Source organism: Oryzias melastigma, unplaced genomic scaffold (assembly GCF_002922805.2).
Source record: "Oryzias melastigma strain HK-1 unplaced genomic scaffold, ASM292280v2 sc00359, whole genome shotgun sequence".
In the NCBI taxonomy this organism is placed as follows: Eukaryota; Metazoa; Chordata; class Actinopteri; order Beloniformes; family Adrianichthyidae; genus Oryzias; species Oryzias melastigma.
Window position 1 is genome coordinate 34,186 of NW_023416957.1, and position 12,196 is coordinate 46,381.

General features: G+C 43.1%; 1 protein-coding gene across 2 annotated transcripts in view; it reads left to right on the forward strand.

Annotated features, from left to right (window-relative positions):
* LOC112141910 (potassium voltage-gated channel subfamily G member 4) overlaps positions 1-8,065 on the forward strand; it is a 26,923-nt gene extending 18,858 nt beyond the window's left edge. The window contains exons 2-3 of one of the 2 annotated variants that reach the window (XM_024265115.2): positions 1,529-2,357; positions 6,259-8,065. In XM_024265115.2, coding sequence (XP_024120883.1) covers positions 1,596-2,357; positions 6,259-7,110 — 1,614 coding nt within the window. In that variant the 5' untranslated portion in view covers positions 1,529-1,595 and the 3' untranslated portion in view covers positions 7,111-8,065. The remainder of the gene's footprint in view (positions 1-1,528; positions 2,358-6,258) is intronic. The other variant, XM_024265114.2, reaches the window with a different exon arrangement.
* Positions 8,066-12,196: the final 4,131 nt, after the last annotated feature.

Sequence of the window (12,196 nt, forward strand, 5' to 3'; positions counted from 1 at the left end):
AGGTACTACATGCTGCATTAACATATACATGGGCAAGTTAATGGCTCATCAGTGACCCACCATGACACAACAATGGGCTCTCGGACAAAAGGGGGGGAACTCTTCCCTGCACAAATTTGCGCAGGCTTAGGAATTCTAGTGTTAAATACTGCAACGTTTAGCTTTGGATTTATATTAAATGCATGAAACAAAGCAGCGATCTGCATCTTGAATGCACCTATAACGTGTCGCCAACATGAATGTCCTTCAGTTTTAGAGCTGGTCACACGTAAACATGCGCTAAAAACATTAGCAAGTTACCTTCGAGTTTGCTAGGTAGGATGACAAATACAATTTAAAATCTTTTTGCATTTTTTTGTTGTTGGGGTATTTTGCTAGAAAAACAAATAATCCACCTAACATAATTTATAGTAACTCTTGTTAGCTCCAAAAGACATCTTTTAAAGTCCAAATACTCCACTATTTCCACATAAACAATAGCCCACGGCTCTACCGGAAGTGACTGAGCATTCAAAGGCTGAATGCGGAAGTAGGTCGTTCATATAGCCCATTGCAAAGGTGCCCCTCCCCTGAGCACCAAACCTCAAGTATTGTGTCCTCTAATGTATTGTGCTTCTGTGTTATGGTGTATTTTTTTGCTTGTATCTAAACATTGTACGCAGTGTTGAGATATGACCTTTTTTTTGCCACCCATGCCCGAATGACCTTCTACTCCCACGTTAATAAGGGGCGCCGCTCAGTAGACGCTTCCACAGTAAACCTTGAACTGTCTGTGTACCTCTCTCTCTCTCTGTCTTGTTCTTGGTTGTACTGAAAAACAATGAATTTCCCCCCGTGGGATTAATAAAGTATCTTGATTGATTAATTGATTGGTTGATTGATTGATTGATTGATTGGTAACAAAGAAAATGTCAATATAAAACAGAACTGTTGCTTCCAAGGTGAAGACTGGGAGGGAATGAGCCCTCAGGACACAGGATGGAATAGGTTCTGATGGGGGAAAACTGCCTGCTTTCCCCTGTCTCCTTGAGTTTTTTCTTCTATTTGTGAATGAAAAACCTTGAACAACAGAAGAAAAACCACCCGGTAAGTAACTGAAATTCGCTTTAAAGTGGCCCCCACGGACTAATTTGACTCACCAAAGGTTATTTTTTGGCCCGCCAAGTGGTGTTTAGTTAGAACCCCTTACTCGTTCACCATTGATTCACTATGATGTTCCTAAACTCCACGGCTGTAATATATTTTCAGCCTCCAGGTGGCGCCGTTGGCACTTTCTGGATGTCTCTCTTGAGAGAAGTGATCTGTATGTCAGCGTTAATTGTTTCAGTCATGTCAGTGTTGGAAGACACTGCAGGAACAGCAGCAGCCATCTTGCCAATCAATCATGTCCCTGATAACACAACAGGTCATCTGATGTTTCCTCCATTTTAAACTCTGTTTCTAGACATCTAAAAAATTATCTCTTATTGTCCTTATCAATGTTATTTAAATCTGAATCATTTGTTTTTCTGTTGTCCCTTCTTCTCAGCAGAGGCTCCTGGTGAACTCCAGTCGCCATCATCTTTCTCCTTCCTGTCTGAGGTCTGTCTGCCAGCATGCCCATCATTAGCAATGCCAACCATGACTTCAGCACTTATTCCATCAGCACTGACGACAGCAGCTTAGACCGCTTCTTCACAGAGATCCCAGAGACTGAGACCCTAAAGGGAGTCTACTTCCAGCGTGTCCAGCTGCTCCGGGATCCCCACGCCACATATGTGATTGACAATGCACTGCAGGTGCTCATCAACGTGGGTGGGAACCGCTATGCCTTCCCCTGGAGCACCCTGGAGCAGTTCCCCCAGAGTCGGCTGGGTCGTCTGCGCTTCTGTAACACCCCAGAAGAGATTGCTCGACTCTGCGATGATTATGATGAGACGTGCCAGGAATACTTCTTTGACCGCAATCCCACCGCCTTCAGAGTCATCCTTAACTTCCTGGCTGCAGGAAAACTGCGCCTCCTCAGAGAGCTTTGTGCAGTTTCTCTACATGATGAGCTGGACTACTGGGGAGTGGACCCGGGTCTCATGGAGCGCTGCTGTCGGCGCCGTATGCTCTCTCGTGTAGAGGAGGTGGAAGAGCGAGAGCGCAAAAAGGAAGAGTGGAGGAAGAAGAGGATGATGCTGACAAAAAGCAACAGCGTGCAAACGGAAAAAGGCTATCGCAGACTGATCTTCATCCTGCGAGAAGTGATGGAAAACCCTCACTCTGGCTTGGCAGGGAAGATGTTCGCCTGCCTGTCAATCATCATGGTGCTGGTCACTGTGATTAGCCTGTGCATCAGCACTATGCCTGACCTCAGAGATGAGGAAAACAGGGTCTGTATAAAGCTTGTTTTACCTCTTTAAACATGTCCTCATCACTCTCCCATCATCATTCCATCATTATCCCATCACATTCCAAAATCATCCGATCGGCATTAGATCATCATCTCATCACATTCCTCCAGATGCCATCACCATCTTATTCCTATCCAGTCACCATTCCACCATCATCCCATCACCATCACTACCCCTTCATTATTCCCTCAACGTTCCATCTCCTCCATTCACAGTTTTGTTTAAACTGTTAAAAACAGACTAAAGATTTTGAGCTGTAATATTAGCAGCTAATATGTAAGTCTGGTTTGCTAAATTACGATTACCAAGGGATTTTATTTTAATAAAACCAGAGGTTTCTGCTTTTTGCTGCTCTTGGAAGCATGTGTGTTACACAACCAAGACTCATACCTGAGACTTTACAGGCCTCAGTTAACCCTTTAACACTAGAGATGTTTCTGGCTAAGTAACACACACTCCTTTGAAAAATTGTAACTCTATGCAATCAGCGTGAATCAGTTGATTCTGACCTGGAGAAAAGCCACTTTTCATATGGGCTTTAAGTAAGTAGGTTTTATTTATATTGCACCTTTCACAGACAAAAGTCACGAGGTGCTTCACAAGTTAAAAGCATAAAAACAAATACTTCAAACGATAATAAAACATAAAAGACAAAGCTTTGCCAATTAAAAACCTAAAAGACAAAACCTCACAAGCTCAGAAACATAAAAGACAGGAGCAAGTACCACATAAAACAATCATTTCAAGCCCAATTAAAAACAGACTCAGTTAAAATGCTGAGCAAAATACAAGGTTTTAAGTTGGCTTTTAAAAGAGTGAACAGAGTCCAGGGAACGGAGGGAGAGAGGGAGCTCATTCCAGAGTCTAGGGGCAACAGCCTGGAAAGACCTGTCTCCTCTGGTCCGAAAGCGTGTGCGAGGGACCATCAACAAGTTCTGATCTACAGACCTGAACACACGAGACGGTCTGTAGGGAGTGATCAAATCACAGACATATACAGGAGCTTGGCCATGGAGGGCTCTAAAAGTCAGCACTAAAATTTTGAATTGGATCCGGTATGCAACCGGGAGCCAATGAAGAGCTTTGAGGATGGGAGAGATGTGAGCTCTTCTCTTAGTGCGGGTCAAGATCCTCGCAGCAGAGTTTTGAATTAACTGCAGACGAGACAGCTCCTTCTTACTTAAACAGGAAAACAGACTGTTGCAGTAGTCTAGCCGCGTAGACACAAAAGCATGTATAAGAACTTCTAGATCCTTACATGACACCAGGTTCCTGAGTTTAGAAATGTTCCTCAGCTGAAAGAAACAGTTCTTCACCAGCTGTTTGGAATGCTTTACTCCAATATGCAACACGTGCACCTGCATGAAGTGCGGCATAACAGCAGAAAGTCACTTTTCTCTGCCACAGAATCAGTGGATTCAAGTTGATTGTGTTAACACTTCACTACTTCAAAGTACTGCATATCGACTGAAAAACACTGCTTTTCTGTGTTTCAGAAACCGCCGGAATAATATGAATTGTGTAAACGATTGAAGGGTTATGGTAGTTGAAAAAATGTAAAGACTTGAGCTAAAACTCAGTTAAGCACTTGTATTTTTGAGCTCAGTCACACCAGACAACTTTTTAAAGTGGGCAAACCTACAAAGTCATTAAGAGATCAAATACCACTGGAGGGAGGCAACCAAAGGTTTTGTGTCTTGATCAAGCACATCCCCCATAACTGAGGAAAGTGAGAATCCAACCACCAACCCTTGAGCTGTTAGATAACCACCTCAAGCTGTAGCCACCCAACTGTCACTGAGAAAGTTACCAAAGTTCAGTTACATTCAAACATTGTGGCTGTGGATAAAAGGATCTGTTTTGTGTAACCGTATATGACTTAGGTGGGCAGAATGTCCAAAACTAATACTGACGTAAAAGTAGTGTCATTTAAAAATAATATTACTCAAATGGTAACAAAATGTTTGAGCTAAATGATTACACAAACAAGTATTTAAAAAATACATTAATGCAAATCTCATTAAGTGCTTTGCACCAGTTCAAACAACTCTGATTGAAAGTCTAAACTTACAGAATGAGGTAATTCCCACCAAAAACTAAATTCTGGGATCTTTTGGTTATTTGGTCAAAAATAACTGATAATAGACCTTTTTCACGTGACATCAGACAAGATAGCAAAATTCTTAGATTGTTCACAAATGAAAGGACAAATGTCAGTATTCCTCCTGCAGAATGCTGCACTGCTTCCCAAATTCCCATGGATTTTATGAAACGAGTCGTGGATTATTTCTCTTTGACAACCCAGTTAAAGTTAGACAAAGATATTATTCTTCTAACTTTAGCTAATGCTACCAATAGCTTTAGGTATGACCATTGATTGTATAAGGAAGAACTGGACATAGCAAGCATTGAGGTCCACCATAACATGGTGCATTACCTCCAGCCCTCACGATATCAGACCAGAGCCTTCACCGACAGACTTCTTCATTCATCTACCGCCGATTGGAACCGATTGCCGCCCCTGAACAGCGATTATTCCGAGTCTGTCTAAGTCACGTTTTTGGAGGAAGTACTCTCAACCAATCAGGAGTCCGCTTGTTTTAAGGCCACACCCCTCCCACTGAAAGCAAGCACAGGAAAAGGAGTCAGTCAAACGTTGGAGGTGGGGCCAGCGGGCAACACATGCTTTTACTGAGGCATCTGATTGGTCAGTTTATGACTTGACTTACTTGCAATAAAGAAAAAAATATCTATAAAAAAATTTGTATCGTACAGAATGTATTAAGAAGACAGTATCAGAGCAAGAATGAATATTCTGACAAATAAAATTAAATAACTGCCTGTTTCTCAATGGAAGTCTACGGGATTTTGGTCATGTTGAAACTACTATTCCTACTTCCTATTCGGAACACGAGTGGGGAGGGGCTGCTCAGTCCAGTTCCTTCTTATACAGTCAATGTATGTGATATATGCAGCTGTAGAAGATCTTCTCTCACCAGTTAAAAGTTTCCCAAATTTCCGTTCTCACATAATCCTGTAAACAGATCTAAAGTCAGACAATTCCAGCGTGTCCGACATTAAAGTCGAACTTATTCCTGTTGTAATGTTTTCTCCTGCGGTCAGTGAGCTGCTGTTAGCTCAGCCGTGGTTCTAACATCACTCCTCTTTGATTTTGATCATAACTGTGTCCAATGTCCAGTAAAGTAAAAGTAAAAATGATCAAATTATGTAAAATAACTATTTGCACTTAATTTTCTAAATTCGAACACCCAGTGCTTCACTTTTTTCTTGGCCGCTCTTTTTTTTTTGAAAGTTAAAAATATGTGACTTAATAGATGCACATGAAATATTTGCTGTGCCAAACTATTCATGTTTTTACAATTGTGCCATAAAATACCCCACAAAACAACTACTACATTTAGCCTTGGAAGCAATTCAAATGCATGCAGACATGCAGCAGTGTCTGTCTTTGCTGAAGGTATTAAGGGTGTCTCAAATGAATTTCTATCAGCTTTTGTGCTTCATCGCACTTAAAATGTGTGTGAATAACATCAGCCTAAATAGAAACTGCTAGAATAATATCTGCTCAAATGAACGGTTGATATGTTTAATAAAACATCAAATAAAAGGGATATTCCTTTTAGAAATTCTGAAAGGTTGAGATTTAAAGGATTTACAGATGTTAGAATAAATTCTTTTTTTTCTTGTTTTAATATCATTTTGACTTATTTTTTGAGCAACTTTTATTAAGTGCTCTCATGTGTCAAGTGTGTTGTGCGACTCAGACCATCTTCCTTCTTTCCTCTCGCCCTCACCTCTGAGCCATCTGAGGGAAGGTTCCTGCCTGACGTGTTGACTGTGTGCGTTTGTGCCTTTGCAGGGGGAATGCTCCCTGAAGTGTCGAAACATGTTTGTGGTGGAGTCTGTCTGCGTCGCCTGGTTTACCATGGAGTTTGTGCTGCGCTTCATCAATTCCCCGAGCAAACTGGCCTTTGCTCGCGGCCCACTCAACATCATTGACGCCATCGCCATCCTGCCTTACTATGTGTCGCTGGTGGTGGATATTGGTGACGAGTCTCAGGAGGATGTCCTCATGGGGACTGGCAGAGGCTACCTGGATAAACTGAGTCTGGTTCTGCGCCTCCTGCGAGCTCTGCGGATTCTGTACGTTATGAGGCTGGCTCGGCATTCTCTGGGTTTGCAGACGCTAGGGCTGACCATACAGCGCAGCATCAGAGAGTTTGGCCTGCTGCTGCTCTTTGTGTGCGTTGCCGTGACCCTGTTCTCACCCCTTGTCCACCTGGCTGAGAGTGAACTGGCGCCATTTGCTGCTACACACCCCCACCATAGCTTCAGCAGTATCCCAGCCTCTTACTGGTGGGCCATCATCTCCATGACCACAGTGGGATATGGTGACATGGTGCCCCGCAGCATTCCTGGACAGATAGTGGCGCTCATCAGCATTCTCAGTGGGATCCTTATCATGGCATTTCCTGCCACCTCCATCTTTCACACCTTCTCCAGATCCTACCAGGAGCTCAAGCTGGAGTATGAAGGCGTGTGGAAGCAGGAGCGGCACAATGAGAGGAAAGGAAGCTGGTTCAAGACAGATTTGACATCTGAAGAGTACACTTCTGAGCCCAGGGAGGAAGATGATGCTGTGAAGTTTCCTCAGTCCAAACTCCCTCCAAAAACTTTCCAAGGGGGTTCTGACATGCAGCGTCCCATGTAACAGTGGTATTTATATAAAATGTCCTGGTGAAGACGATGTCTGTGTGTGTTCATACTCTGGAGTCTTCCTTAAGCACCTCCCAGCAGAATTGATCCCTCATCACTCGTCTTTTGTCTGTCGGTCAGAAGCTCCAACCCTTTAATGAACCAGTCTGTGAGCTTTCCAAAGCTGCAAGCATCCTTTATTATTTTCACAGACCGGATCAAACAGGTCCCTGTGCAGGTGTTTATCTGTCAGACTGGAGTTCAGGAGCGAGGACACCAAAACCAGAGGCAGACACCTGTCCTCTGCTGAGAGAGGAGATGGAAACACACTGAACGGACTGAGACAATGAAGATTTCTGTGTCAGAACAAAACAACTTTCTTCCTTGGAGTCCCTTTATCAACACATTCTGGGCTGTAGATGCACAGAAAGCTCCCTCTTTTGAAGACTTGTTCCGTTCCAGAGAAAATGTGTTTTTTTATGTCTTAAGACCTGAGCTCTTGTTTGATGTGGCTTTTTTATTTCTTTTTGACGGAGCTCCAGTAAGGAAGAATTACTGTAACGACTGTGGTAATATAGCCCAAAATCTGATGTCCACATGTGGACAGCATGTCTTCAGAGTGTAAATCAGGAAAAGTCAGGGTGCTTAAAGCATTTAAAGAAAAGAAACTCCCAACTGATAAACTTTGTCCTGTTTGCCTTGACGTTTTTGCCTCTATTTATGTGTTTTACTCTAAAGAGGTTTAGTTTAGGAGACATGTTACATTTTGCATTTCCCCTCTCATGTCTCTGTAATGTGTGAAATAAATTTCTTCTTGGATTTTCCCCTTTTTTCTGAACTGTACTGTATGCCTGTCAGGGATGTTGACTTCACTCCAGTGCAGCTTAAACTTAGAGGGAGGCTGTTTTTTCTTCTTGTTTACTCTTTTTTTATTTTTATCCATAGGTTTATTTAAGTACAAACCTATGGAGCTATTTTGGGGCCATAAATATTTGAAACCCAAATAAAATATTTTGAAAAAAATATTGGTGTTTGGCCAAAAAATGTAAAATGTCCAAAACTTTTTGCTATTCTAAAATAATCTTAATTATTTTCAGTTTCAAATGTTCTGTTTTTTTGGAATGAAGATTCAAAATTTCAATTTCAAACATTGTTTTTTTCAGTTTCAAATCTTTTTTTTTTTTTTTATCACTTTCAACTATTTTTTTTCGTTTTTGAATTGGAAAGTTTCAGTTTCAAAACATTTGGCCCTGGTGTAGCCCGTTGGGGCGGGGCTAACACAAAGGACCAATCAAGATCAATAAGGGTGGTAACTTCAGTCCTGGTGCGTTCACTGACTCTGAGAACTGTGATAATTACTGTCAGAAAATGTCTGTTTAGTCTGTACTGTCATAGTCTGAAGTTGTCCCAAGACGGCTGTGAAAAGCAGAGTTTTATCACGTGTAAACCGTGCGTCCAAAACCCTGTTCTAGCTCGTTCAAAGCGCCGTCTTATTGTGTTAAATACAGGTGTAGAGAAAAAAATTTGTTTTGAAATTGAAAGTTTGAGTTTTGAAAACTAAAAACTAGAACATTTGAAACAGAAAATAATTAAGTTTACTTAGAATAGCAAAAAGTTTTGGACATTTTACATTTTTTTGGCCAAACACCAATATTTTTTTCAAACTGTTTTATTTGGGTACAAATATTTCTGGCTCCGATTTGGCTCCATACAAATCAGAGATGCCATGAAACACATTTGGTAAGCAGGTGGCTTATGGGATTATTCAGTCAAGTATAAAACCTAAAACAAAAGTCAACACTTCTGTTCAGGGTCAGGGGTTCCCTGGATCCTACCCACTACTGGGAAAAGGTTTACGCTGGACGTATCATCCGTCCGATACTTGAGTCCTTGAGACCTGCAAAGCCTGTTTTTGGTCTGTGAGGGCTGGAGAAGATCTCCTCATGCCCAATGAGAAGATACAAGCTCCACACAGAAAGGGCCCAGCTGGGATTTGAACCAACGCCTTCTCACTGTGAACCGTGAGTGCTGCCTACTATACCCCCTTGCAGCCCTGCTTGAAAATGAAAAGTGTAAATAGTTTCTTTTTTGTGTCTGTTTCACTTGCAAACTGAGCAGCATGCTGACCATGGCCTCTGACTGCTGCTGAGCCTCGACGCTCCTCTCCTCCTCTGTGTTCCTCACATATTCAGCACAATAAACTGATGTTGTGTTTGTGTAAAACCTTCATTGTTTTCTCCTCCTGCTTGTGATCGCACGCCTCTCAGACGTGACAGTTTTACGCAGCTGACACTTGTTTTTTGCTCGCTGGGTCTCCTCCAAAGCAAGTGAGAAAGTGGAATCATACAGATTTGCTGTGATGGATTGCTCAGCTCAGGTGTCATGTCGCCACACTCGCAGCTTTCAGGGAAATTGATGGCAGGCTGGAGGATCAGTAACCATTTAGAAATCTCTCAGAAACACCAATGTAGTTTGTTTCTGTGCAGCTTAATCCTCCACTCAATTATGAAGCTTTTTTTAACCTTTTTACTGTTTCAATCTCACTCCAACTACACTGTTTAAAAGAATAAACGGAGCACTACAAAAACACGCCCTATACCTGAACGAATTAACTATTCTTTTTAAATGCTTTGTTCTTTACATAGTTGTATGTGCTGACAACACAACCGCACAAAAATGAATAGAAATTAAATGTATTATTTATTAGACTCATCTTCCACGGTGGACTTCGATTCAGACGGATCTTCGGTTTGGTCTGAAATTCCTCCGTCTGAATACAATCCGGTCCCGGAGCGGAATAACTGGACAAAAATGGCGGTAATGTGATATAAAAAAAGTAGGAATGAAGCAACAGGACAAATATAAAGCAACGACTGTCGTGGTATCAAAAAAGGAAAGGGGAGTAATGGCTGACATGTTAGAATGTGTATTTCTAACACCTGAAAACGGTTATTACACGCTTTTCTGTCTCGTTAGGCGGCACGCAGTAACGCAGCAGTGACATCATCCTAAATTCTCTTTGAAATAATGCCATAACAACACCACAATGATGTGTGGAATGACAGGAACCCAGGTGCAGAGGTGAATCATGCTGAGACTCGGGAATACACAATTTAATTTTTAACAAAAAAAACACCATAATGTGGGACCAAGAAAACAAAAACACTTCACAAGAGGGGAAACTGTAAAAGGCCAAAAAACTAAACGACTAAGCAAAACCCAAAAGATACGCCAAGCTCAGTGTCGGCCAGAGCAGGAATGCCACAGACACAACAGAGATGCACCAACACTGAAGACCCGAAGACTGAAACTTATTCAGCCTCATAGTGCAGGCAGCTGTGCAGGTAGTGTACACGTGTAAGTGGGGGTGGAGATGCAAGCACGCCGCCAAAAGTGTACATGTGTTCATTAGGAGCTTCCCCAGCCTGGCTGGGTGGAGGGGGGCCAGATGAACACCTGGACCTAGGAGCGCCCCCTGGTGACAAACCCACGCAGCCTGAGCAAGGGAGACCACCCACTCAGAGGTCACAGAGGTCTCCCCACCACCGCAAAACCCCCAGGTCACTGAGCAGGTGCACTCCACTGCACTGGACGGCAGCCAACTGGGCCACTGGGCACCTAGACGTGGGCCAAAGGGGGAGCAAGGACCCCCGAGGACCCAGGAGGCGCCCACCATCCAGGCAGAGTCCTATCACCACGAGCCAGAGCAGGCCCAGACACCCGGCCCGGGCAACACAGGGTCCACGAACACATCCACAGCTCCACCCACGACACTACCCCCAACAACCCCCCCTCTACACCTCCCTCTCTTACCTCTAGCGCAGGGGTCACCAACACGTTGCAGTCGAGCACCACATCAGTCGCCCGCAGGCCTCTTCTAAAAATAGCACAACTCACCTGTGAGCTGCTTGCAAATTTTATTTTATTGTGATGCGATTTTTTTCAATCACACCTGCCTTCATAAAGGATGAAAAATAACAATATATTTAAGCTATATTGTAACACCTCAACTGGTTTGTCAATTGGATCAGGGACCCAGCAGGGACCCAAAAGGCGAGCCACTCTTTAACCGGCTGGGGAGGGGCTGGGGAGGGGCTAGGGAGGAGAGATGTCCGGGCCCCATACATCGCACGACGCCATACAGACGCAGGCAGGAGATGACAATGAAGCAAACTGCGTACTCTCACTTCCATTATCAGCGCCCATTTATTTTAAACACACATGAACTGCCAAACAGTATGAAAGTCACTTCTACTCACAGCTCCCTCACATATGGTGAGCAATGTAACACACCCAAGATTTCCCACTTCCCATGAGTCTTAGGAGCTGAAGGCGGGGCTAACCCCCGGGTCGCCACACTATGTTCATTATTTCTGAAGCCAAAAGCGGCATGTCCCACTATTTTTCTTTTTTTTAAATCGTTTTTTCCTTAACGAGATAATCAATAGTCACATTTCCATTAACTCTGAAATTTCGCAAATTGGAATTTGGATAATAAATTATCCAAATGGAAACACCACAGTTTCGAAAAAACTGGCATTTTTCGAAAAAAGAAATTGCGCTTACAGGAGGAAATAGACATTTTCGCCAAATCGTAACGGAAACACTTTTTCCTAAATAAATGCGCTTCTCGGTATGAAGTGTCTGATCTGAGCCTGCACAGCCGGGCACCGAGACGTCCTGGAGCGTCAAAGCGCTTTATAAATTGCGGGTCATACAGAATCGCGCAGCATCTCCTCCTCCTTTCCTCATCGCTTCATCTGCAGACGCACTTTTGCAGCTTGGAGCATGAAGTCTCGTGAGCGCGAGCGCCGTGACAGAAACTTGAATTTATGCTGTGGTGTTTTCAGACAGAAAAAAAGGTCCAGATGCTTATTTGCTGCTTTTTCCTTTAACCGCTGAACAGACTTCTCTCTCTTCCATGTCGAGCTGCGCTGCACGCGCGCTCCAGACAGAGCCGTGACGTCACCCACATGCTCCCTTTTAGTGAATGAAATAAAAAAAATACTTGTTCTCATTCATCGCCGTGTTTTTAATGACTTATCGCGTGAGTTGGTTTGTGATTTATCGCAAAATTATGATTTAATGGAAACAGTGTCATT